This window comes from Streptopelia decaocto, assembly GCF_964273445.1.
Source record: "Streptopelia decaocto genome assembly, chromosome: 6".
NCBI lineage: Eukaryota > Metazoa > Chordata > Aves > Columbiformes > Columbidae > Streptopelia > Streptopelia decaocto.
In genome coordinates this window covers 53279924-53307767 of record NC_138660.1, presented here as the reverse complement: position 1 = coordinate 53307767, position 27844 = coordinate 53279924, and the positions used below count along the sequence as shown (strand labels likewise).

The following is a 27844-nucleotide window of genomic DNA, read 5'->3' as shown; positions in this document are numbered from 1 at the left end:
TATTTTTAATTAAAAATATATATAGAAACATTTTATGGGGATTATGTTTGGATAAATTTTTAATTGTTCTGGATTTTGAGTCTAATCAAAGTGACGTAAATTGGATTTTTTCTACCTTTACTTTTCAGATTACTGTATTCATTTTTTAATACACATAATTTTTTTCACAGACCAGAGAAAAATGATCTCATCATTTCAATGTTAGGTGAAACCTTTTAAAAACCACTGGAGGACAAGAAACAGGAAAACACTAATTCATAAATGCATCTAATTTTCACATAATATATAGTAATCCTCTTGCACTTAAACAGACTCACTAAGTAGTTGACTTTTGTGACAAATCGGTGTAACAAAACCACTGAATACCCACATGTCTGATTTTTTTCTTTTTTCCAATGGATGTGTTGTTTTACTAGAAATCTTTCCAGGTAAAGGGAGATTCCCAGTGCAAGAAGGAATTTTTTTCAGTATATATTTTCATATATGTAATTATCTATTACAGGAGAGGTAATTTCTCTTCTGTACTGCTAGAACTAAGGCAGAACATACTTGATCATTTCGCCAAATACCTACAAACCACAGAACAAGCATGATTAAACATCCATAAGATGCAAGTCTGTTCCCATGAAAATCTCACAGGTATTTCCAAAACGTTTGAGTCTCACTTTCTGTCAGAAAATCTCACATTGATGGAGCTTCCAGGAGCCAAAAGTCCATGGGTTTTGGCACGAACTGGTACAGTTTTGGGAGAAATTTTGATCTCAAAATTCTGAAGCAACTGTGAAGATAAACAGGAAAAGTATTAGAAAAGCTGCAACATTAAAGATGAAGATTAGACTTTGGAAAAGAGAACGTAAGAGGCTGTCACCAAAAAAAAAATAATTCTGTTGCCAATTCTGTGGAGCCACGATTCCCACTCAGGAAGACAAAATAATCGTTACAAGGTGGAGATCACAGTTTAAAAGTCTTCATCCCCGACAGAGGGAGGATTGAGCTGGTCCTTTCTGAAGAATTCCACACAACTACATTAGATAGTCTGAGCTATCAAAGAAACTCAGGTCTCTTTCAAACCTCATGAGCTTCCTTTTCATGTTTTTTTTAATGTTTCACTGCCTTTAATATAAATTCATACGTACAGTTATAAAACAAAGCAATAAAAGAGTCCCAATCCCATTACACACATTTCTCTGGGCAGAGGGAAACAAAAGAAACATGAGGCAGCAACTGTCCAGTGCACCAAGTTAAACCATCATAATTCAAGGAGTCGAATATTAGAAATCTCTCCTGAACAGAATCACTGTAATTCAATCACACAGGTTCTCTCTACATTAAACTTCTACTTCCATATATTTTAACTGAATCCGTTGCAAACATAAATCACAGAAACTGTAGGCTAACACAAACTTCAAACTTTTACCCGTTTCAAAGCTGAGCATAGAATACCTCAGCTACCTATTTTAAACTTTAAAGAAGAAATACCACAACATCCTCAACTTTTCCTAATATTAAATCTCATAAACTAAGCAATCTTCCCTTTATCCTTCTCCTTCAAAACATGGTGAACAATGCATTATTTTATGACACATAAGTACCTTTTCAGTGTTAGATGTTTAATGAAATTTTCATCTCGTTGTTCTCTCTTTCAAACCTCTCATTTTTGTTATTTTCCCTGTCTTCCAAATTTCCTCCAATTTAATGATATTGTCCCCAAAACGCAGCACACAGGGTTGCTGCCTATCACCGTCTATCTGAGAATTTGCCAGTGTTTGGTAAGACTGAGTAACTGAGCTCCTCTTTCTGACATGCTTGTTAATACTGTCAATATACCCAAGAATTACACTGCCTTGTCAGAATTAGCATCGTTATTGTCAACTGATTTTTTACTGAAACCTTCCAGTCTCTTTCTACGGTACTAATTACCTAGACAAGTTGGTCAGTAATCTGTATTTATGCATGTGACTTCTTGTTGAGATCAGTAACTTGCAACTGCTCTTAGTGAACAATTTCGTGTTGATTCTGGAACATTTCTCCATTTTTTCGTAATTCCATATTCACATCTGATTTTAACCTAATTCACTTCAGCTTGGTAGCCTATGTAAACTCTAAAAGTATTCTCTAATCCATCATTTACACTGTTAATGAAAATACTAACCTAAATCAAATGCAGGACAGAGTCTCACAGAATTTTACTTAAACATTTTCCCAGTTCAACAGCAAATATTTGACAGCTACTGCCTCCAGCTATTTCTTTTTTCCAACCAGTTGTGTATGCATTTTATAAGTAACTTTCCATCTGGAACAAATTTTATTAATTTCATTGTGAGAACAATCTATAGAGCATGTGAAAATACTTGCTGAAGTCAGAATACATTATTTGTTTCATATCCACTTCATCAGGTAAGTGATCAAGTCAAAGAAATAAATCAGACTGGTCTGACACCATTTCTCATTGATCAGCTCCATACTTCATGTGTTTCTGTTTTTAAATCACTTAAATATCATCTTGATGCTTGTAAATAGGTTGTGTGCTATTTTGTTCCAGTTTCTTTCCAGAACAGACAAGCAGGCTCTGTTACTTCCTTGATCCTCCTTTTCACAAAGATGCAAGTATGTTTGTTTTATCCAGCCTCCTGAAAGCTATCTCACTCTGAGTTCCGAAAGACAGATGCTAATTGTTCAGAGATTGCTCTAGGAGTTTACTTAAGGAAATTCTAAGGCAAATTCAATCAAGCTTTGCTTTGAATAGATATAAGGGTCTAAGCATTTTTATAGGTAAGTAACTACAGTTTCCAAATCTTTGAGTTTTGATTGCACAATCTGATCTCAGTCTTTGAGTTAAAGGTTGTCCTGTAAACGACAAAAAATGTAGCAGCTGTTGGGAAAGCTTTCTTTACGATAGGAAGCAATGGATAGGAAAACAATATCTATCACTATGTACTAACTACTATACATAAATTATGTGTATCTAAAATGATAATAAAGTTAGAAGAAAGAACAAGAAGGGACAGAGGACCATAGAACATAGAAAAACTCTACTATTTGTCGTAACGCTGTGGTCAGAACAAGGATATAAAAACTATATTATGTCTTTGTAAGTACTGAATTCTTCAAACTGAAATACTGAAACTGAGCGGGTAGCTATTGCACTTAAGAAAGACTTCCCATTTGCTTACAAAAAACTTCTATACTAACTCCATATATTTCTTTAACAATCTTACCTTTAGTTTTACTTCATTCGTACTCTAAAGATTTTTTCTTCTGCAGTGTAGTTTAACTAGATTGCTACATTTCAAGCATGATTATTTTCAATTTTTTAAGCCTTTGCAGGCTAGACAACACTCTAAAACAAAGTTATTGAGCACTGTAAGATATCCAGAAACAGTGTACATAGGAAAGAATCATACCAATATATTTTTCCTCTTGTAATGCTGTCACATAGTTCTAACCTGAATCAGTGCAAGATGAATTTCCAGCTCTGCAACTCTTCTTCCTATACAACTTCGAATGCCATAACCAAAGGGGATGGAACCAAAATTGTCTACTCTGTCCAAATTATCTTTCCTCAGCCAGCGCTCGGGTCGGAACTCATTTGCCATGGAGAAATTTTCTTCGCTGTATGAAGTGGTGTAGTGACAGAGTGCCAGCTGCGTCTGAGGAAACAAATAATGTTTACATTTAGTTAACTCCAATACACATAATAAATTAAAAAAGCATTTGTAATTATTGCAATTACTGCAATACAAGGTGATAAAAATTAAGCACCTTTGAATAATTCTAGGTGAAAAAATGATACCTAGAAACCCAGATCCCTTTCTCAAGTGGTCAAATGAAATAATCTTTTCATTGTTTTAAATGCTGCTGGATATCTTAAAGATGGTGCGGTGGGGAAGGAGATGAGAATAAAAGTCACAAGTATTGGGAATTGTCTCAAAAAGTTAGTATGAGAGAAAGGGAAAAGAGATCCAAGACAACAGAAAAGGAAAAAACAGAGGATGGGAAGGAAATAAACCCCAACATCTCAGGAAAACAAAACAGCACTAATTGATGTGATAAGGTTTCCAAATAAATCCGGGGAGGGGATGTGTGTGGAATAATATTTGAATACGTATATTAAGAATAAAGAATCCTGACTGTTCTAAAGCCATGTTGCTCTAACACAGAAGTGCTATCATTTAAAACAGAGCCATACAGCTCTACCATGATTCCTGTGTAATCTCTGAATAGTATAAAGGAAATATTCACAATTTAAAAAGGAAATTAAACTCTTTCTACAAAACAGATTAAAAGGCAAAGAATTAGAAAACTGGAAGAATAATGAAATCCATGCTTTTTTAATCAAATTGTAACATTGCACAGATATGTTAATAATAGACTCCACCCTCAATAATATTAAGAACAAGTCATGATAGTAAATTTGATTAGCGGATGAGGACCCAAATCTAAAAAAAAAAAAGAGCAACAAGTCAATTATAAAATCCATTTTTGTCATATAAATGTATATCATTGGAATAGTTTCCTCTTCATACTCTAGCTTGGTGAAATCTTTTTAAATCAATGAAGTGTATATATGTAACAGATCCCATTTCATACACAAAAATTAAATAGTGTTCTCTGCAGAGGACTGCAACAGAACCTACCCCTTTAGGTATCAAGTAACCTCCAACAATCAAGTCCTTTTGGGTCACTCTTCCATTTCCTGGCAATACTGGATATAACCTAGAGACAAATATTTATGAGAAGTTCAACAGTAACAGCTAATACAAGTTAACAGTTTAGATCCCAATTTGCAATCACAAATAAGCTATACGAATGCAATACGCATTCACAGCAAAAAGGTTTTTCAAAAGTACAGAACATCTTGGAGATTCAAAGGCCTACAATCATCTGTGAGACTATGATTAATATCTGAGAAAAGTTATTTACCAGTAAGTGGAGGTTGAGCTATTTGGTCTACATATTTATTTGCTTTATGCATGAGCAAACATGCAATGAATTGGTCAAGCCGGAGACGTTTTAGCACTACTGGGAGCTGAAAAAGCCCTGTTGATGCCTTCTCTAAAATCCTCTTACTCCCCTCACCTCACTATGAACATTTGGTATAAACATATAAAAAAAGCATGTCACATGCCTTCAATTTAAGTCAAGAAGCTTAAAATGATTGTAGTGGCACTGCAAAGTACCACTTTGCAGCAGTGTGTGGGGAAGGAGGTTGCTACAGCCCATCATACAGACTAATACTTAAAAGGCAAAAATCAAGCTCTCAGTTACCTACCTTAACAGACAAGTCCTACGTGTACGATACTACTTCTACCATACTTAAAACATTAAACTTTATATCAACTGTCATATTTCATTGCTTGGGCATCTTTGGACATAATGCAGCTACAATAAATGGAATGGTTTTTTTTTAATTAATGATTACAGTTGTCTGTTACTTACCTCAAGGTTTCTTTCAGCACAGCTCTAATCAAAGGCAATTTGCGGACATCACGAGCAACAGGAACTTTTTCTTTCCCCAGCTTACTGGCTATTTCCTCATAAACACGCTGTTGAACCTCAGGGTGCTTTGCCAACAAGTATGTTGCCCAGGACAACGTAAAAGAAGTCTAAGGAAGAAACCACAACCATCATCATCAAGTCCAACAAGATTAGATTAAAAATAACTTCAAGCCAAGAAAAACAATCAGTTTTCAACTGCGTGTTTTATAAAGCGTTATAAAACAGACGGGCAATGATTCATATCTGGACTCATGGGACGTTCTCACACTTTACCATCCCTTTCTTTATCCCTTTTCCATCTAAAAATCGCCCATGTATCAAAACAAGCCATACCAATGTTTTCCCAGTGAAATATTAAAAAGCAACAGAAAAAAACAAATGCAAACAAAACTACAGAAACAAGACTGAAATGTAAACACTCTAACCAGCAACAAATTGAATGTTAGTTTTCCATATGTTTTACCTTTCTTCCCAACAAAAACATTTCACAGGAAACAAGACAGGAGAACTCAGAACACTACCAGCCACTTTTAAGCATATGGTAGTCTCCTCATAGCATCCACACAATAGAATTGATACTATCACTGCTAAGATCACACTTCACCCTTTGGTAAGCAATACTACACTACAATAGGCACTTTCCACCTCTTGAAAATTCCCACTTGACTGTCATTCAGCATCCTATTGAAACACTTCTTAAGGAAGCTCCAAGAGAGGCTTATACTTTTGAAGTGGCCCCAAAATGTTCAAATACCACACATCCCCCAGAATTTATGATCAAGGCTCCAGAAAAGAGGTACTGTATGAAAAATCATTTTTAAATATTTTGTATGAAGGAAGGAGACAGACCCATCATCTAATCCTCTTTCACCTCAGCTAGAAAAATTGCACTTCAACAGACATTTGTGGTTTAGAATACATTCTGAGAGCATGGACTCGCTCTATCTGTACTAACATGGAACTGAGTATTTCAACTCTTTAAATTTTTGTGATGTAATATTTACCAGTCATTTAACCACGAGCCCCTGTGTTTAAGCTACCTGGATTTCGGAGACTGTCTCATTCAAATACTAGACAGAATCAGGACATTTTGCTTCTACTATCAGTTGCACCCAAGACATTAAGGTCAAGCAAATGGCCTTACTTGAGCCTGCTGCCCTCACAACCATCAATGAAGACAGAAAGTTTACAATGAAAAAAGTATTTGCAGTGTTCCTGGGTAAATATGGCAGAGGAACTGACAATGTAATAATTTTGTTCCTTACCTGTGTTGTTCTCAGTCTCTTACAGAATTTTGAGAGAAAAATTGTAACCTCTACCCTAATTTTCTTGAATTCTTTTTAAATGTGTTTTTTTTTTTTTTTTTAACTTATTTAATGAAGACAGACAACCAGTTTCACTTTCTAGGCAGGAAACAGTTTTATTTTCAGCTTCTCATTTATTGGCACAACAAAGCTTAAAGTTATAAACAATGTATGGGTAAAAAACCACAACTTCAAGAAATGTCTTATTTTGGGCTTACATTTAAGATCAAGTTAGAATGCAAATTCATCATGATGGTGACCTTTTATGTCTTGTCTTCAAACTTGGGTATAATGCTAGAAGTATCATTCTTTTCTTGTAACGTGGAGTGGCTGTCCCCTGCCAAAATGCAGCGCTGCCCTCAGAGCACAGAGGAGCCGGCAACTGTGCCAGCTGCACACAGAACTTCTTCCCAGGTTCCCAGCTCCTTCATAACCTCTTAAAAATTAGCACAGTTCCAGGGACAGCCAAAATGCTTTGTAGCCAAAACCTGCCTTACAATTTTGTTGAAAGCTTTTATAATCCTCTAAACCTCTTTCCATTTCTATGATAAAATGAGATGTGAAGTGACAGCAGTAAGGGGAAAAAAGGTTCCCTCAATTTCTGTCTTGTACTTGGAAATGAGGAAATCAGAAGTACTGTCCTCTCACAAAATTATTGTTGCCACCTGAGAAAGCTGAGTCAAACAGAAAGAGAAACCCTTGTTGGCATGAACTTGAATAATGTCCTTTTAGTCTGATTAAAACTCTGTCACACACTAAAAATGGCAAGTTAGTGGTCTGAAAGATTAGAAAATGAATGGGATGAATAACTGTGCTTTACCTAAGAACCAAACATCAAAACACTCTCCAAACTTGTAAGCCCTTGGAATATTTAACCAATGGAATAATCTTTAGCACATAAATAAGCTTTACATAGGCTCCTTATTTTGGAATTCAAAAGCATTAATGTTGGGGTTTTTTTTGGTTTTCTTTAGAGACCTTACAAACTCTTTTGAAGAAAAAAAATCTGAATTCAATTATCCAGAGAGGGTTTTTTACTTTAAGGCTACTCTACCTTTTCACTCATTTTAATCTTTTCTACTGTAAGACTATTAAACACAGTCCTACATAGGACCTTCTTTATCAAATTCATATAGTTTTTTTTACAATCATTTACAATAAAAGTGTTCACTGATATTCTAAATAACTCCATACACATTGTATATACAGCATAATAACTCATTTTTATCTTTTCTTCTTATTCTGACTGTCATACTGCAGAGAATACTAAGCTACACTGATTTCTTATGATAGGAAGAGAGGAGGGGAAGATATATACATGACTTCAATGTTTCTTCAAATGCTCTAGATGACAGAACAGAAGAACAAGGAAAGATGGCCACTGAAAATGTTTCAGCAGGTGTTACCATCCCTCGTTGATGCTGAGCCCCATCACCACAGCTCTTTGCCTCAGACTGACCTGACTGTTGTCAGCACAAGCAGGGTAGTGAACTTACGGCTTACCCACAATAGTGCTGGCCCAACATCCCCCTCCTAATAGAGGAGCAGAAACCAGGTATCTGATCCATAATGTATGTTTCAGTTGATTCAATTAGCCATATGTAAAAATCCTTCATCAAATTATAGATACAAGTTTATTGATCAATTTCTTCACAATAACTTTCAGCAGCCTTTCCTATTGTGGTTTACCTAAAGAAGCACAAATACCAACCTGATAGTCAAACTATGAAAAGAAAATGTATGAAATTCCAGCTGAATGTAAAGACAATTGCTGTTTTATCTGTTCAATAAAGTGTGGAACTGACCTTCAAATGACGTGTTCCTGTAAACCACAGCTAGAACAGAACAACACCAACTTCAGTCTAGAAGACAGATTACACAGTGCCGTATTTGCTACTGTTTTAAAGAGGTCATGACTTAAATGTACCAGAAATTATGTCCTTATAAATAACATACCCCCACCCCCCCCCCAAAGATAGATGCAAATGGTACTGGTTTACAATAACAACTGTGCACAAGAAAAATGATAAAAAGCTTACTGTGTCCACCCCTGCCAGAAGCATTTCAGTCATATTGGCATAGATCTCTTCCAACGTAAGTTCCTTACTCACTAGGAGGTATGTAAGCAGCCCACCATTCACCACTTCTCCTTGGTCCAGTTGAGACTGAATAGCCTTCAATCTGTTGTCAACATGGATTTGACCTTTGGGATTCAAAAAAAATTGTTAAGCCTCCATTTTTGTTGTTCTGCTGGTTCCATTCAATAATGGCATTCCTCCCTTACACTATACTACATGGCCGTAAAAAGATAAAATATTTTAATCTGTTTTTTCAGGGAAAATATAAAAGAGTTGTGGGGGTCCTTGGGTACTCATGGTAAGGAGAGACAGAGCTAACAGGAAGCTCGGTAGCTCACAGCATGAGGATGCTGAGCATGAAGAAAGGACATGAGAGACTATAGTTTCTGACTGGGAGTGAAGGAAGCTCAAGGTCAAGTTTTTACGCCCACCTGGCTTGTTTTCTGGTGACTCTGCAAGAAGTGGGAACTCTGCAGAGCCCGCTGAAAGTCAGCACACGGCAGCTGCCACAAGATGTTGGCAGCAACCAGAAGGTCAAAGCCACAGAACTGAATCACACTGAAGACAAAGATGACGAGCATCAAGTAATAACAAAAACTGAGAAATTCAGTTAATGATATTTTGAGCAATTTCACCCACAGTCTCATTTATACTTTAGTGACTACAGACTGCATCTTCAGTGAAACAGGGCTTGAAAAAGAGGAAAATTCTTCAGAAAGTTAATACCTCACAGAAGGAACTTTAAAAAAAAAAAAGTACTAGAAGCAACATGTTCCTTTACGAAACCTACACAAACACACCCATCACATACAGTAATTTTCGCCATTTAATTCCTTTTCCACAAAGGGATTAAACAAGGAAGCAGCATAACAACAAGTTTCAAATGGAACAAATTCCTCAAGAACAGTTTTGCAGCTGCTGTTAGGATAAAGTTGAAGTCTGCTGTTGCTTTTAACCCACAAAAGGGAACAAGAATGCCTTCTCATGGGAAATAATTTAAAAGTGGCAGTGTAAAAAAGTATGTGTTTCAGAGAACACACACCTGTATCGGCATTAAATGGATTCCCTAATGCCTAATGTAAGTACAGATCAATACATATTAAAAATTGAGCATATTAAAAGTTAAGGAACTAAAGAATCTACTTTCAACAAGACGTATACAGACCTACCTCAACAAACAGTGCTAATAAACTTAAAAATGCATGCACCATTCTAACATTAGACAGAAAAAGAGGGTTCAGGTTTTTTAAACACTCTGGAATATTTAATATATATATATATATGTCAAAGACAACTTCTTACTTACATGAAAGCTGATTGATAAATTAGCCTGGAATGCTTTATTTCACCAAAAAACCCCATACAGCAGTCTACTTCTGTGTCAACTTGCATGCTTGTATGTGTATATATAAACTTCACAGAGAGTTTAATTATTTCGTAAAGTCTCATTATTAAGCTTTCTAGTCAGTTTTAGTGGTGATTATTTGTCAGAGTGTCTCACTGAAACTTGCTGAAGTCAACAAAACTACCCTCATTAAAATTGAGTGGCTTAAGATAAAGCTTTGGCAAAGAACTCAGACCTGGAGTGAGGACTGGGTGCTGAGATAGATGAAGATAAATAAAGAATCAGCACTATGAAATAGGGGAATATTTAAAGTGTACTAGTAAAATTATTTTTCAATAGAGTATTTTTTAAAACAGTTCCCTTGGCCAGTTTGCATTTAATATGAAACTTACTTCTGCCACAATGTGTTGTCATAATTTTAGAAGAGAAATGCAGCAAGTCCTGTTCAAACACACACAGAACCTGCAGAAATACAGCTGAACTTTTCTACTACTAAATCTTACTAAATTTGAAGAGTCCGTCCCAGGATCTGCAGAACTCTCTCCAGGGTTTTGGAATAAGTGGACGAAGCCATTTGGGAATAGCACCTGCATACATAGTGGTCTTAAACATACTAAACATCAACTCCAGAGCCTCAATATATTCAACAGTCTGCTGTGGGACGTTGTTTTCCAGGCAGCCCAACCGGCATTCATACAGAACAGTTGCCACACCTGCACATACGAAATCAAAGAATTTGCTAGACACGTGCATATATACATATTAATAATTTAAGGAATTAATATGCTAACATAATGAAACTACTCTCCAAACTGTTTGGTTATTACCACTGTGGTTGAGAGCAGGTAAAACAGAAATTTAAAACACAGTAAAAAATCCCAACTCAATATTGTAGTGAGACAGTGGCTATTATGTCAACAATGCCCAGCACCCTGCAGCACATCTGGGGGGGCTCTGCACTGCGCCCCAAACCCCGAGCCGGCCCTGCTGGCCTCAGAACACAGCAGGACACATCCAAAGACATGTCTGATAACCGGTGATAAGGCAGGGCTTTCTAGCAGTCACTGTACCTTTCTTTGTCATGATAAGCTGGTAGTAAATGAATAATGAGTGTGTATAAGTGGCTATAGAGCTTGCACACTAGACAGTGATTTCGCTGCACACAATATACTCTATGTGGCCCTGAAAAACAGTGTGTGACACTGTTGAAAATTACAATATTGACCCTCGTCTTGTTCCTGCCTTGCTAAAATTTCCTCAGATATTTTGACTGCAATATTGCAGCAATCCCCACTGGAAATACTATTCCCCCCTTCTATATATTTTTCTTAAATTTTCTTCTTCTCAACTAAGGACCATTTCTTCCATTTATCAAGTTAATTCTTACTTATCCATTAGTGCGCCTGCAATGTCTCAGCTCAGTTTTTACAAACATACCCAAATCATTAAATATTAGACAGAACTCAGCCAGAAACTGCCCTACTGGCGTGAGCCAAACGTTCTCTGCTTGACAGCAAACCATTTTTTATTTATTCTGAATGCAGCTTTCTAGCAATTTTTCCTCCCAGCTTGCAAAATCTAGATCATATTACCCAGTTTATTTATCAAAATATCACATAGCATGCTACAAAAAGCATTTCTATTATCAAAATAATCTTATTTAATGATTTTTCTAAAATACAGTGGGGCTATCAGGTAATTTTAAAAGGCATTCAGATAATTTCTCAAAGGCATTTGCATCAAATGAAATTATTTTAAATAAATGTTGTGCTTTTAAATCATTAGTTAATAGTTTGTCCACATCTTTCCACGAATCATAGAATCATATTAGAATATTATTAGAAATATTAGAAAAAAACATTAACTAGATAATTAGAGTAACTGGTCTAATAGCACTCTAGTCTCTTTTTTCTCTGTTTTGCCTATTAAAAATAGGTTCATAGATATGACATTTAACGGTGATCTCCATAAATTCTCAAGTGTGTGTATATATATATATATATATACGTTTTAAGAAACTTTCCTTTTTCCCTGTTCTTTGCTTCATTTTTCTTCTTTTTTGACAAAAATAATTTAAAAATCTAGCTATTTTCATCTCATTCTTCCTTCCCTAATTTTCCTCCCTGGGGAGATGTTTTTCTATGCCTTTTATTTCTCTTGTGCCTCTTTCAGCAACTGCTAGTTCTTATTGCATTCTTTTGCTCTTTACGTGGTCTTTTCAAAAAAATCTTACACTTTGGTTCCCTGAAGAGTTGACAGTGTAAGTTAATTAAAATCACAATTCATAAAGGAAATAAGTGTGTGCCAGGCATAAGTTAAAAACAAAAAGCTATAAGAATGTGAAGAATTTAAACTAACCTATCAGTTAAAGTGAATCTGTAAGCTCAGAGTTTAAAATTCCATAAAATTGGTAACTCTTAGGTGAATGCTATTTTTAGACATTATTAATGTAGAACAGACTCAGGTTAGTTTACCAAACAGCCAGACAGCCATTTGATATGGCATCTTCATAGGTGAGCATTTTGGAAGTTCTTCCAAATCTCAAATGATTCAGCTGCCTGTCAGCAAAGAGTACCAATGCTTTTAACAAGATCAGGTTGTATGCAGCCAGTTCAAGGAATGCATGAAATACGAATCACTGTCTATAAAAAGACAGGAAACGCCGTGCTAGCTCTGAGGGAGTTCCATTCAGCGTCTCCTTATTAATGGCAGCCAGTGGCAGATGGTTTTAAGGCAAGTGTAACAATCCCACGCTTGCCATGTGCAGGGAGGTGAAAGCAGCGTCTTTTCCCACATTAAGCTATGAACACAATTTAGGTCCATTACACAGTGATTCCCCACCTGGAATTTGGCCAGTATGTTGTTAAATTAACATGTTTTAGAAGTCACACTCTTAGAAGGTCAACACCCTAATTCTTGAGAAATTAATACAGAAATATGGAGTACTGAAACTGCTCAGGGCCTTGGTGGTACATTTTACCCACACACCAGCAGTTCCGCAGAAACTGCCCTTTACTGCAAGGTACCATCTCTTTGGACTCTATAATGGAATTCTACTGATATCTACTGCACTAGGTAGGAAGACACCCGAATGCAGAATATCAAGCTTCCCCTTCCAGACTCATCACAATGGAGCACCAGTCATTTGACAGAAATGCCCAACCACAAGCACCCTGCTATACATCCATTTTCTTTACAGATGTTATACAATCTGTGCTTACCTTCCATTGAATACTTGAAGAAAAGGTTGTTAACATTGGTCACTGTTTCCCCATCATCTTCTTGAGTTCTGAGGGTGTGGATTCTTTTAATTAAGTCTGTGATAACTTCATTGACTCCATCAGAGTAAATAGCCACATCTTTGGGTTTAAGAATTTTTTGCCTCAGTACACTTCTCATTTTTAGCCATTGTTCCCCCTCCCTAGAAGAAATTATTAATAACATCTATACACAATTCTCCTTAACAATCATTAGCTGGGTAAGGGTTCCACAATGAAACTGTTTATGATTTTTCATGTCAAATAAAAGCAAGTGGTGAAATGAAAATGATGATAATGTATATTTGGTATTACGCTCTTACATTTTAAACTGTATTTATTGCACATCCTCATTAAATTTCAGTGTCGCAATTCTGATGTACATCTGTAAGTCAATCTCTGGTCTGAGTGACTGAACTTGTCCACACAGTGTTCTGAATTTGCCAAGTGTCTCTGTACTAGTATTTTAGTAGTAGCTAACACAAAAACATTGCAAATTTTTCTGATTAAAATTACTTTAAATAAATATCTGAATGGATAGTCTGCAAAATTGCTTTTACCTAGGATTGGTACTTACACCAAAAGTATCACATCCAGAACTGACAGATCAACAATTTGAGCCAGTACTAGAAATGCCATTACTGATACATCACTTTCAGTTACCGTAATTCTAAACATCAAAAGGAACAGGATAGCAGACCTGGCTATAGAGAAACAATTTACAGCTAGATTATCCTTTAGCTGAGCTATGTATTGAAATCTTGTGCTGAAAACTAAAAATCTGAGTTGTAGCACCTGCATGCTTCATATGAGTGGAGTGCTTGGGAACAGTAGTTGCTGGGATATCTTTCAACTCCTTATGAAGACAGGCAATTGCTGTTACAAGTTTATTTTAAATTGCTATGTAACTATTTCCCACTAAATTCTTTCACCTCGAGGAATGTTGCTGCAAACTACAGAAAGTTATTGGCCAGCAAAAGAATTAAATCTCTTTAGCAGATATTTTCTGACTGTTTTTTGATTTACGATCTCATTGCACAAGATCTCAAGGATCTTATAGTTTGACTCTGAAATGCAGCTGAAGATTTGAGTCTGCAGTGCAATACAAAACACCTTTTGCCACCATGAAAGAAACAGACTGTTCATAACTCAGGAAATAGCTTCCCTCTAAATAAACATTCTGTGTCAGTGAGGACTGTGAGTAGTTCCCAGTCACAATTAACCACCCTTGCATGCACTGCCAGTTTACGCAAGCTTTAAAGACAGGTATCTAATTCAGAATCAGACACGTACAAAAATACCTGCACAGGGATGCACTACAGAGTGAATTTACCATACAGTGACTTTTCTGCATTCATCTACTTAGGGGGACACTTTGGTGAACAACAAATCTAGAGTCAACCTGAGCCAACGCACACAGCACACTGGCAACTGGATGCAACAGTCCAGATCTGAAGCAATAAAATCACATTTGCACCTTGCTGTGCCAAAGTTAGTAAGCCCTGTTCTGCAATACTACTTCCAGATCAGTGAGTCAGCTCAGACAAGTCTAACTGACACACATTCCTTAAGAATGTTTTTATGCGAGGTAGCTCACTCCACATTCAAACTACGCATCATTACCATCGCTTTGAAAATTTACAGCAGAACAGACAATTCATCATAAATTCCTACCCTCTTCCCGGACTAGATACACAAATTTTCCCACACAGGAAAGCCTGAATTCCCAGATGTCCTGTACAGTCCTTCAGAAAAATCACTAAGCTTTTACAAGAAAACTTAGAAAATTAAGAAATAACAACACTTACGCAGAAATAAGTCCCGTGGCTCTCCCTCGTAAGTCTCTGTATTCCTGCCAGGATTCCATGTTAGCTCTTTGTGGTGCTCTACCTTCTGCCCGGAGGACCTGAGCAACCATATCTCGATCTGCAATGGACACAACAAACTGGGGACCAAAGTGAGACTTGAAGATCTTTCCATATTCCTGAGTGTGTTTTTGCTACAACATCACCAACAAAGAGAAACAGAAGTAAAGCATTACTAAGGAAAAATAACACAAAAGGAAACCATCAATTTGTCATAAAGTACATCAATCTTGATCCCCAGCCTTTCAGTCAAGGATGGCTTGAAGTGTCAGGAGAAAGCATCTAAGCATTACTGTGAAATATTCCCAAGGAAAACAGAGAGGTCACACTGTTCAGCACCTCTGACTGAAAAGATCCAAAGCTCTAAGGCACAAAGTGTGAATGAAACCAAATACTCAGAAGATGAAAGGACCCGGGGCACTTAAAAACACATCTTTTCAGATCAAAGAGGTTAGAAAGAATATCTGGAAAAATTAAAAACATGGAGATAAATAGGGTGAAATTAACAGTATCATGCAAATATATAATTTATTTTTTATGTCTTTCGTAAATAAAGACTTCACCATTTTATTCTTTACAAAAATCTACTTGTAAGTTTCTCACATCTAATCGAGGAAGATGACAGCACAGCACCTAGTGGAAAAAAAGCATTTTGGGACAGCTTCATCAGCAGAGAACTTTAGAAAAGTATATGCTAATTCTGCAAAAGGAAGGAAAATTTGGGGTCTTATTCCTGCAGTGAGCTTTATTTAGTGGCTGATCCACAAGTTGTGTGATTCAAGCTGGAGGCAAGGAACAGGTGATCGAGGACTGGAAAACACTGAATTATGTATAAAAAGAAACCCAAAAGATTTCCAGTAAGATTGTCCCATGAGATCTCACTGATTATTTCAAACAAATCTCATTCTGAAATTAAAGAGCCAGCTCGCAGGGAATTAACTTAGAGGTACATCATCATTTTAGGGAAGAAAAAAGCCTGCAAAGGAGTTGTTAAAGATACATTACTAGGACTTCAGATTTAAGAAATCTTTAATTTTTAAAGCCTTTATTTCAGGTTAAAATAGCAAAACAAGTTAAGCTGACCAAAGTTTAACTTTGGCACATTACCTGCATCTAAAGACATCTGATTGCAGACTTACACTGATTATAAATCAAAGATGTTTGATACAGTTACACTAGTGAAAGTCTAGTGGTGACCTACAACTAACTCATGAGAAAGATTGTTTTAATCAGTCTTGGTTATATGATTAATTGTTTAATTGCCAACAGCACGTTTAAGACATATGAATCGCTCTTCAGCATATGGCACCAAATGCTTATAAAAAATTTAACTCTTTTTGCCTGGTTTCCAAATAAAACAAGAGTTGTGCAATTGTGGCCTCTGTCAGGCTCCTCTTAACTACTTTTGGAACACAATGGCCAATTTCAGTCAAGTTTAACAGACAGTTGAATGTCTCCTACAACTATATTCTTAACATTTTCAAAAATCAGCACCTGGATTCAAACGAGACACATGTATTAGTCAACCTGATGAGGGAAATGCTACAGTAGGAACTCAACTGCAATCATTTCTGCTTGGTCTGCTGCTAACCAAACACCACATGCAGACCCATGTATGACCAAGCACTCCCTAAACCCAAAGTACCTCTTGCTCCAGAGGTTATTTTAGAGATATTGAAACTGAACTTGGAGAGAACTGAGAGCATGAGTCTTCAAAGGAACACATAAGTTGGGAGATAAAGTGCTGAAAGGAGAAAGTGATGGAGTGACGGATGCAGGTCACCAGTCACAGGAAAACAACAAATTTTGCTATTTATGTATCAGCTTGCTTTTTTCCACTGATCCTGAGGTTTACATGGGAGGATACACTCCAGTAAAGGAAGTGTCAAGCCATGAAATGAAACGAAATACTAGTTTTAAACCAGAACTAGACAAGGACAAGATATTGGGACATCTCTTGCTTTGAACAGAAAGCTGGTGTCCCGTGTGTCAAACTCATGTTTAAAGAAACGCCCAGAATTTCTTTCCTATATTTTCTATCACAACATAGATTTTCTTTCCCTTGCTCCAAACCTTAAAAATATTGCACTTTCATGTCTCACAAACCATTCTCACACCAGACATTTTTTCACACATCATAAACTCAAACTGCCAGCATCCAAAACCTTTCCCCTCACCTTTCTTTTCTTTATACTTGCATAGCATTGGTGAGACACAAGAGAGCCAAGCCCATCAAATTAAAAATACTTTCTCTTTGTCATAATTGCTGTAGGCATTACTGCTTTGGCCAGGACTAACCGGAATCATGTTACTGAGAACAGAACCTCCTTTGTGAAAAAGTGCTCAGCTTCCCCACCCCTTCTGCATATAGCGTACGAATATTTGTGTGCGCCGAAGGACATCGTTTAAGTAGCTGTGCCTGTTACCAAAGGGTTTTAGATTAATTCATTCCTGATGTTCACTGTATTGTTAAATTTAACAGACTGTTATTAATCCGGTTAATGCCTATATGCATTCAGCGTGTATGCAAGCAGGGCATCCATGATCTGTGAAGTGATTTTTGAGACTCAAACCAGAATAAAAACTAGTATCATATTACAAGTTTTGCTTATCCTTCCTCCCACTTTCCTTTCTAGGAATTACATTCATTAAAGAAGAAAATATCCATATAAGCTAATGGTAGTGAAAAGCATATATTATTTAGGTTTTTTTTATATTCCTTTCAAAACTTTGAACAATTTTCACTGTTTTGGCAGCGAAAGAACCTGAATTCAATGGTAGCATTCTTTTAGTGTTATGAAACTATGGTGAGTCAAATCCTGTGCACTACCATAAAGGTAGAGAAAGGAAGAAATACAATGTAATAAACAGCTTTAGCTATCATGACATTTCATCTGCATGTATCTTGTTAACAAGCAATTAAGTTGAGCAATTCATCATTAGCAATCTAGTTTGGCTGCCATCAAACACAGCACATGCTGAGGAGCCAAACACTTCTTTCTAGAAATCTAAATACAACAAAATCAGACAAAACCAAGCAAGCTGCATGTTTTATTTAGGTTTATTTTGATTTTCTGTTTCCTGCCTCTTTCTGGTGTTTTTAGGCCCTTTGTAAATCCCAACTTTCAAGTTTTGATCCTCTAACCATTTAAAGTTTTGTCCTGTTCCCATGGGTTTCCCTTTTCTAACCTTTTTTTTATTTTGGTGATTTTTCAGGCAGCGAACCTCTTAGGGTTGTCTGCGAATCCTGTCCAAACGGTCTCAAAAGGGCCACTACAGAAAGCAAAGTAATAAATGCCACATTTGAGGCATTCCCAAAGAGACCTGTACTGCCAGTGCTAAGTGCTACGGATGCACAGGATCCACAACCGAGGAGCGGTGACAACAGCTGCTTTACTCCCAAACACAAGTGCTCACTTCAGAATCACTCCGGCTACATGCGAAAAGGGCCCCTGGACATGCACGGTGACTTTTTAGGAATGAGACCCACATGTTTGGCCAAGCAAACAAAAAAAATCATCTTCGGATAGAAACAGCCTTACGGCAAGACAACTGCCCATGGCAGCACGCAGGGAGCACGGTTCAGAGGACGGGGGCTCTTCCCTGCTCCTGCCGCCCCAAGCCCGGACCAGCCGCTGTCCCCTCCGCCGGGGGACGGACCCACCGCAGCACGGGGGGAGCCCAAACCACAGAGGCCAGTTTCAAACCCCCACCGGAGTCAGATTTATTTTACCGACTCCCGCCCCACCGCGTACCCCTGAGCTGCCACACACCGGGTGACAGGAGCCGCTCTCCCTCCCCTCACGCCGCCATCGGGCCCCGCTTCCTGCCTCCCCTCCCCCTCGCCGCCCTGGAGAGCCAATGGGGCCGCCAGGGGAGGGGGCGGCAGGGCCGGCAGCCTCGGGCGGGCAGCGCCGAGCAGCGCCAGCCGCCACCGCTCCCCCGCTCCCTCCCCCGGGAAGGTTTCAAACCGCCCGCCTCCCGCTGAGGGGAGGGGTCGTGCGGACAGCCCAGCCGTGGCGGCGGGGGGCCGGCCGGCGCTGACGGCAGCGGGGCCAGGCGCATCTACAGCCCCCTCAGGGGACCTATACATGCGAAGTATATTTATGTAAGGGGAGGCCAGGGTAGGAGTGAGGGCTGGAGGCACAAAATGGTCTCTGGCCACAGCGGAGCAGCCCCGGGCTGAGCTGAAGGGAGGAAAGCGGCGGGAGCCCCTACGGCGGAGGCGGCCCAGGGGCGAACAGCCCCGGGGCTGGCACGGCCTCACCGCGGTGTATCCCGCATTTCCCACCTCTGTCCGCCAAAAAATCAGTTTGTGAAACAAATCAGTTCAAAAGAGATTAGATTTTTTTTTTTTTCCCAGTCCAAGGCACCTATCTAAAAGTCAAAAATACGCATACACTTGAAAAGGGGACGCGCTGGGAGCCCGGGGGTGCCGGCGGGGCGGGCACCGCACGGAGGATGGCAAGGCGGGAGCAGGGGGTCGGCACGGCTCGCAAACCACCACCTCGTGGGCTCCTCGCCGAAACAAAAATGCTAAAACCTCCAAGTGCTACAGGAGAGGGAGACTGAGTGGCGGGGACCCTCCGAATCCCGGCTCTTCCCGCAGCGGGAGCGCGGCGGGGCCGGTCACCCGGTGACTGAGCGGCGTGTGCGAGGGGCGGAAAGGAAAGCGCTGGGTAACCCCGGCGTGAGCACAAGGTTACAAAGCCGAGTAAGCTGTACCTGGATTTCATGGATGCGGCCGAAGCCGTCCTTCCAGAAGAACTCGTAGAGGTTGTAGAGGGTGTTGGGTCCGGGCATTTCGTGCAGGCTCTTCACCCTGCTCCGCCGGCGCGGGGTGCGCAGCCCCGGCTCTGCGCCCGGCTCCTCGCCTTTGTTCGCCGCCGCTGCCGCCGAGTCGTTCTGCAGCTCCAGCGTCTGGCTGCCGGCGACTTTGGGCAGCTGGTGAAACCTGCTGGCAAAAACTGCCTGGTAAAAGTAAGTCCTCTCAGATTCGAGCGCCCGCTTGCATTTCATTGTCAAAACTCTCGTGAAGAAAGACATTGTCTTAATTTCGGAAAGGTCCACTTTGCTCCCGCAGCTGCTTTTTATTTGGTTGCTCTTTCCTTCGCTGCCTGCTTTAACTTGTACAAGCAGCACTTCTCCAAACTCTTACTGCACGAGCATCAGTTTACACAGACCATTATTTAACACTCCCTCCCCTAGGGCTGGAAAAGGGGGGTGGGTCTGGGATGAGACTTGAATAGAACGAACCTATTATTTTGTGTAATTCAAATCAGATAAATTTACCCATGCCTACATGCAGCCAAAGTTTACTTTTCCCCTCCTTCCCCATTGGCTTGGCAAAAATCTCACATAAGGATTATCCCATCTTTCTCCTTCATTAAAAACGTGGGTTTAGGGCCATTTTTTCTGTGGCATTAATTCATTTCTATATGTCAGAAAATGCTGTATTTTCTGCCAGAACTCCTAGTGCCATTCAGCATCCTGTAACATATATGGAAACGTTTGTGCATCCACATACGAATTGCAATGGTTTTGCACAGTAACCTTACAAACAGTTCCTGTAAATCACAACATCCACCAATATTGTTTGTATTACAGAATGGTTTATCTTTTGGATGGGATAGACTCCATAAGCAGCTGGGGTCAATTTTTGTAGAAAATAACCAGTGCCCTATAACTGCAGATTTTCCTCAATTTGGCTGCATGGATCTGTAATCACACACAGAAAACTTGAGCTCCATCCAACCTGTGTATCAGTTTGGTTTGCACAATTTCAGAAGTGTTTGTGCTGTCTTCATACCTATTTATATACAATTCTGAAGGTGTTATTATAACATGTAAAACGTTGATTAATTTCAGAAATTATGCGGAGGAGATGACCATGGTTTTAACTGAATCAGAAGCTCAGGCAAAACTAGAGGACAGAGGAAAGTCTCAAGGAAGATCCACATTCTAGAACTTAGTTATGAAGAAGGTGCTGGAAAAGCAAGTCTGGTGAGCTTCAAAGTTATTTGCCTTTGTTTTCCTTCTATTTATTTTTCTACCTTTTTATTTTTGAGGCTGCAGTCCAATTAAGATTTGTGTACATGCTTAATTTTACCACAAATAACTCCACCGAAATGTCTGCCTCTGAAGTTAGACACATGCATCAGTCTTTGCAGATACAGCAGTAAATATTACAGGAATAAGCAGCAGATGGTAAACAGTCTTAAAATCTGTGAAGTACATACTGGTTTAGGGTAAAATAGTGTCTTAAAAATAGGCTTCATCATACTTGAAAGTCAAGTCAAGAGAACAGCAACAGAAAAAATTAGATGTTTTTAACAAATGACATAAGGAGGAGATTGAGAGAATTATTTCATCAGGGAAAGATGACTACCAGGAGCATGGCAACAGCCTACAGGTGTGTACATATTTGGTTAAAAAAAATATGCACGTCAGAGAGAGAAGACAGAAGATAATGGACTTAGTTTGCAGCTACAGATTTCTCGGTTAGATTTTCAAGGAGCCTTGCTATCGCAGATATTTTTGGGATATCTCAGATATTTCCCATAGCCAAGGTGTCTCGGAACATATGTATTTGATGTCACTGAACTTTGTAAGAACAGGTTTGAGAAACATCTGTCAGGCACATCTGGGTATATCATGGTCTGGGTTACCTCTGGAGTTTCCCTTTTCCTCCTACATTTCTACATGGTGTAGCTACATTATTTCTTTAATGTTAATCTAAAGAAGCTTTGAGAAACACAGTTATTCAGAAAATAAATACAGGGAAAAATATTAAAAACAGCTGGTAAGTGTGAAATTCAGAACAAGTTTATCATCATAAGTAAATGAAAGGCTAATTCCTTGTCTCAAGGGCAAGAACAACAGGGAATATCCTCCAGAGCAAGCAGATACACTATGAGATGTCTGCAAATGGATTTAAAAACAGAACCTTTATTTATTTGACAGGAAAGATGGACAGAAGTCCTAGAACATGCAAAGAACAATCCAGGCTATCTAAATTATCCACACTAAATTACATTTGCCATATTCTAAGAACAATAACCACAAAATTTTAAAGCTTTTGAACAACAAGTGTCCCTAGATTGTAAATCCGCAAATAGAATAGAAAGAATATGAATTCACTTTGTAATGAACGCCAATATAATCCCCTAGCTATACCTACTAAATGGAATATCAGCATTTAAAAAAACCACCTTAATCTCAGTACTAATAATTTGATTTTTTTTTCCCCAAAATTATGCAATTCTCCAGCTTTAAAAATTATATTCATATTGTAATTTCTAGACTGATGGAAGGAATATATGCACCCTTCCTAAAATCTGCTGCTTGCAGCTGTTACTATGGTAGGTTGTTAAAAATTATTTTAAAGTCATAGATAGTGTAAAACATCTGCTTCTATTAATATGCTGGTGAGATTAACTCAGATACGTTACACGGTAAAGGCTACAGTTTTGTAAGTGGCAGTAGCTTTCTGTGGTTGTACATTTTGCAGTTCATTCCCTATTTGGGCATTCACTTTTTTACCCACCATTACTTCTTTTCCAACAAAATCATTGTAGGAGAGAGCATTTCTAGCCAAGCTACTTCAGAAGAGTTTCAGAAGTTTTGCCTTGTAAGTACTTAACCAGAACAGTACCTGCTTTCCCTCTGAGGAATTTCTGGAGGTGGCAGGAGTCCCAGCACAGGAACTGTTGTATAACCCACTTTTGCTCAGTCTTCTAGGCAGTTTACTTATTGTTAGATTTTTGTTTTGCTAGTTTGCATTAATATGGTCTGAAAGAGAGAATAAAGCACGAAGTAGCAATGCGTTAATGATGAAAGTTGCCCAATTTCTTGAGTGCAACATAAGGAGGATTTAAAAGGGAATAAGGATGCTGTTCTGCACATCTGTATAGAGAGCTCCTTGTACAAAAGGAGATTTTTAGTGGATTGGCTCCACAGAAAAGTAATTTTTATGTAGTGTGGGTGATGGACCAGTAGTAGGTCTGAGGACCAGTGGGCCTAAAACGCTACCATACTGCAGTTTATCAGAAGTGAATAACGGATTACAGAAGGATCACAAAATAGGTTATCAAGTAATCTTGTTTTAATATTTAAAAATATTTATAAATAATAGGTATTTCTAGGAGGTTTGTTAGATGGAATAAAAGTGCAGAGCCACTAACAGATGAAGGCTTCAGATATGCTATTACAGCACTACTATACAATAATTATTGAAAAAATATAGTAACACATCAGTGCTGATACAAGTTTGTTTTTCTATGTAAACTATAGAAAAAGAATACTCCCAATAAGAACAGCCAAATTGTATAATGGCTAAACAGCCAAATACAGGAAGGGAATATTTATGAACGTGAATGAATACCTGTGGGCTACCACAACACGGAATGTGTAATTAGGCTATTTGTTTCTCTTTGCTGTGCCAGATCGTAATTATGTGGTTCTGTTTGACTTTCAAATTAGAGTTACTAATGAATGTATGTGCCACTAAGTTTGCTGCTTTACTGACTTTGAGTAAAACCCAAAATTTATGCTACACAAGATAGATTATGCTGAATAACAGTTTCCTAGACCTGAAAAAGAGAACGGAAGAGTGATGGAAAGACACCAACAAACATTTGAAAGAGCAGCAGAGGGTTTTACATAGTGAAAGGTTAAAGGCGTAACCGAGACTGGTGGAGGGATCGGTGTTGCCGGATCCTGTTTTCCTCCCAGTTACCATCACAAACTTGTTTCAAGTAACAGAAGACCAGTAGTATCAGCATAGAAGTCCCAGGAATAATGGTGATTGTAGCAGCCACGATACAAAACCTCATTTCAACCCACGCAAACCCACTAAACTGTAAAGAAGGGAGAAGTTACACCATCAGCACCAGCCAACCAAAACACATTTGTGTGACTTGGAAGATGAATCTTTTCTCCTACAATCTGCCAGCATGAATATTTATCAGATGTCTTAACAGTGACACAAAAACATGCTCACGGTTCTTCAAACAATGACGTTTGTCCCAACCTGTCAGTCTGCTGAGTTTGAAAAAATTGTTTTATATAACTAGTCCATTTGGACTTTTGTTATTTCAAACAAGTTGGAGCACATGCCTCTTCATAAAAGTGCTTCAATTTTAGTTATCTTTTTATATGTAACGGGATCACAGTATAAAACCAAACGTAACTATTAATAATTTATATTATGGAGTTTTTTTGAATAGTAATTTATCTCCAAATCCACAGTCATACTCTTCTTTCAATCTGGAGACCCTAGTGGGGTCACATTAATTGTACTTTGTTACCTTCACTTAGTTATTTCTAAATCCAATTTAAACATGCCCTCCTCTTTGCATGAACTCTGACAAAGTTCAGCAGAAGCTTGCTTTGTGCGCTAATAACATCAGTATTCAGAGTCAATGGTTACATTATCATCTTACCAGGAATTCTGTATTCTTAGAACTGTTCTAACTTTTATACAGTCCTAGTTATATCTGTCTCATCATTATTTCAACATGATTTTATGATCCACAACATAATAAATATTGTACTGTATGCTTTACATAACTGTTTAAATACCTAATGCATCTACAAATATAATGTATGAAAGTGAAAGAGACTGATCAGAGGCATTTAACTTTGCTCAGTTAACACCTTCAGCTGAGACCATACAAATAGGCTCTTCAGAACATTTGCAAGGAAGAAAAGCTGAAAACCAGAGTTGAAATGTCAGAAATGTAAGCAAAAATGTCTTCACTGAAAAGGCCATACAGCTAGTAATGATTTTTGCCATTTCTGACTGACCTCAAACCCATCTTTTTCAAGTTGTGAATTTACTACTTCGGAATTTTAAATGTTTTCTAAATTCCCGTGGCTTTTCCCTGAAAAGGGGACAAATTTGAACTTAACAGGCAATGAGGTGAGAACAGAACTTAAGAGTCAATGTACTACTGGAGGAGCTTTATCCTGTGACAACAATTAAAATCTTATTTGAATATTGTACCAAAAAAATATTTAAATCAGAGCAAACTAGCCAATCCCAGGTGTTGATAGCACTGTGCATGATTTACTGTTTAGTCCTTAACAAAAAAACCCATGAATCGACTGCAACAAATAAAAAATTCAGCTCTACTGGCAGAGCTTTTGTAGCAGGTTTAGATCCTTATCCCATGCTTCTTATTGCGTACCACATCAAGTTATCCTGAGACTTACCAGCATTGAAGTCCCAAGTTTTTAAACACACTAGAAAAAAAAGGAAGGCACTACTAAAAACTATGCCCGTCAGGAGGGCATAAGGAACCAGAGAACTAATCCTTTTGTGAACAGCCACTTGCTGGTTTGGCATGAGGATGAAGAGCACGGAAATATAAGTTTCAGTATTGCAGCCTATTGGAAACGAAAACAAAGAAAAGAGCTATTAAAAAATTGTAATTCCTAAAGAAGCTTAAGTTTCTTCATTATAGAATTCAGCCTAACTACAAGGTGGCCAGGGAGCAGAGTAAAAGCTTTTATTTCAGCAAGGAAACCTGAATTACATCCAAGAAAATCACAACTCCTCTGTCCACAGACTTCCCAGAAATAACATAGCTACCCCAAAGTTCACCTGCCCCTGCCATCACTCATGGGGTGAAACACAGTTCTGCACACCAGTCTATGTGATTTTGCCCCCAGTTTAAGTGAGAGTCCGACAGCAAACAAGTCCTGTCTGGGTAATCACGTCATGATCACTGTTCATTTGCGAATCATGTGAACCCATGACCCGTATGGCACCTTGCTGCTGCCGCGGCAATGCCGCGGTGCTGCACAAGGATGCTCCCACAGGGGGAAGGCAGCGTCTCAGAAAGGTGAAGGTGTGTGTGCGGCAATGCAACAGCAGAAAGCAAGATTTGCCTCTTGTGCAACTTTTTCAAGGCAAACCTGGAGCTCTCAGCCATGTTGCTTACATGGTCTATTTAGCAGGGATCTCACTATCCATTTGTACAGAGGACTGGCCAACAAGAGCATCTGATAAAGCATGTGAGGACCTGACTGCACTCCAGGAGAGCCAGGGCCCAGGTTCCCTGGATTCAGGCTGCAGGGCAGCGAGAGCCCACCATGCACCGTCTGCTCACGGTGGAAAGTTACAGTTGCTGTCTACAGTACTGCTCCAAATGAAGATACCCTCCTGACAAAACTCAGTGCTGAGCTGTGTGGCTCAACAAGGCAACTTATTTTCCTAGATGGCTGGGATTACGGACCGATTGTGGAGCAGCCTGTTGCGATGGCTGGATGAGGAGTCACACCTGCAGCTCTGCAGGAGCAGCGAGGGGCCAGCACAACAGCCCCAGGCACCAGGAGCGTTTCTCGGTGGCTGAAGCAGCAGTTCTGCCTGGAAGGCAGAACTGACCGACCGTATTCCAGTGCAGGTGCTACACCATGTACAGCAGCAACTGTTTTGTAGTGAGTAAATGCATACCCGTCTGCCACTCACAGCTACAGTCTGCAGTAGTAGCAGGCAGTAATTACTGCAGTAATCATATCAGAGTAATTAAATCTAAAGTCTGAATACCAACATACTATTACTGAAGCACAGTTATTCTTGCCCCATAAATTATTACGCTTTACTTGACGCTGAAAGTACTACATTCCAGAGACACATTACTTAACAGATAAGATCATTAGTCATCATAGCCAAGATTTACTACATGAGAACTAAAGCACTGTCCTAAATCCAGCTACTACAAGTGCAACAATTACAACAATTAGTATTACTACTATGTAATTTCCACATTTAGTAGGTTATTTTTTAACAAGTTTATGAAGAGTGGAGAACAATTCCAAAGCAATTATTAAAGTGTGTTAGAAAGAATTATACAGAGGGACGCTCCCTGACTTGCTCAGCTATCCCGGTATCACAGACCTCTCCCATTATATTAAATGACCATTTTTTCACTAACTTTGCCACAAGAGCTGGTACAAAGCACTATTAGAAGTTGATAATGCTTTAACACTGGGAGAGGAAAGTGGCACCAGAGTACTGCATATTAATCTCTTCCATGTAAGCCACTCGTGCACTGTCACAACTGGTACCAGTTTGTGAGGCAGAAGACTCTGCAAGAGAGGAAGAACCGTGTGTTATGGGGTAGGGCTCAGAGACTAAACAAATTTAAACTGAACCAGATCAGTTCCATTTTCAAAATGACCTCACTCTGATAGAGACCAAGAGCAAGCACCATGTGTTCTGAATGATGCTTCCAATATTTCTATAGTCTTGTTTTGTGAATTTATGTTAGTAAGAAACAGAATCAGTATTTTGCTGAAGCACATTTGTCGTATAACCAGGATGCCTCTACCATACATACTCCTTCCAGTATGGTAAAGATTTATAATAACCTATTGTGAATCAAAAGATCAAGATCAATATTAATTCATAGGTTGTTCCTTAAGCTCTACAAACGCTCAGCAAAAAAATCCCATGTCATAATACCAAGAAGCACAAAAGTTACAATATTAA

General features: G+C 38.7%; 1 protein-coding gene across 1 annotated transcript; it reads right to left on the bottom strand.

The window, feature by feature from the left end:
* Positions 1 to 661: 661 nt before the first annotated feature.
* Positions 662 to 20394, bottom strand: CYP27C1 (cytochrome P450 family 27 subfamily C member 1; the record flags this gene model as incomplete). The annotated part of the gene is made up of 9 exons (XM_082056822.1): positions 662 to 778; positions 3447 to 3650; positions 4638 to 4716; positions 5440 to 5606; positions 8843 to 9006; positions 10730 to 10939; positions 13448 to 13647; positions 15292 to 15482; positions 20074 to 20394. 9 exons carry the CDS (start codon positions 20392 to 20394, stop codon positions 662 to 664), a joined length of 1653 nt encoding a protein of 550 aa, XP_081912948.1.
* Between the last annotated feature and the right edge of the window lie 7450 nt (positions 20395 to 27844).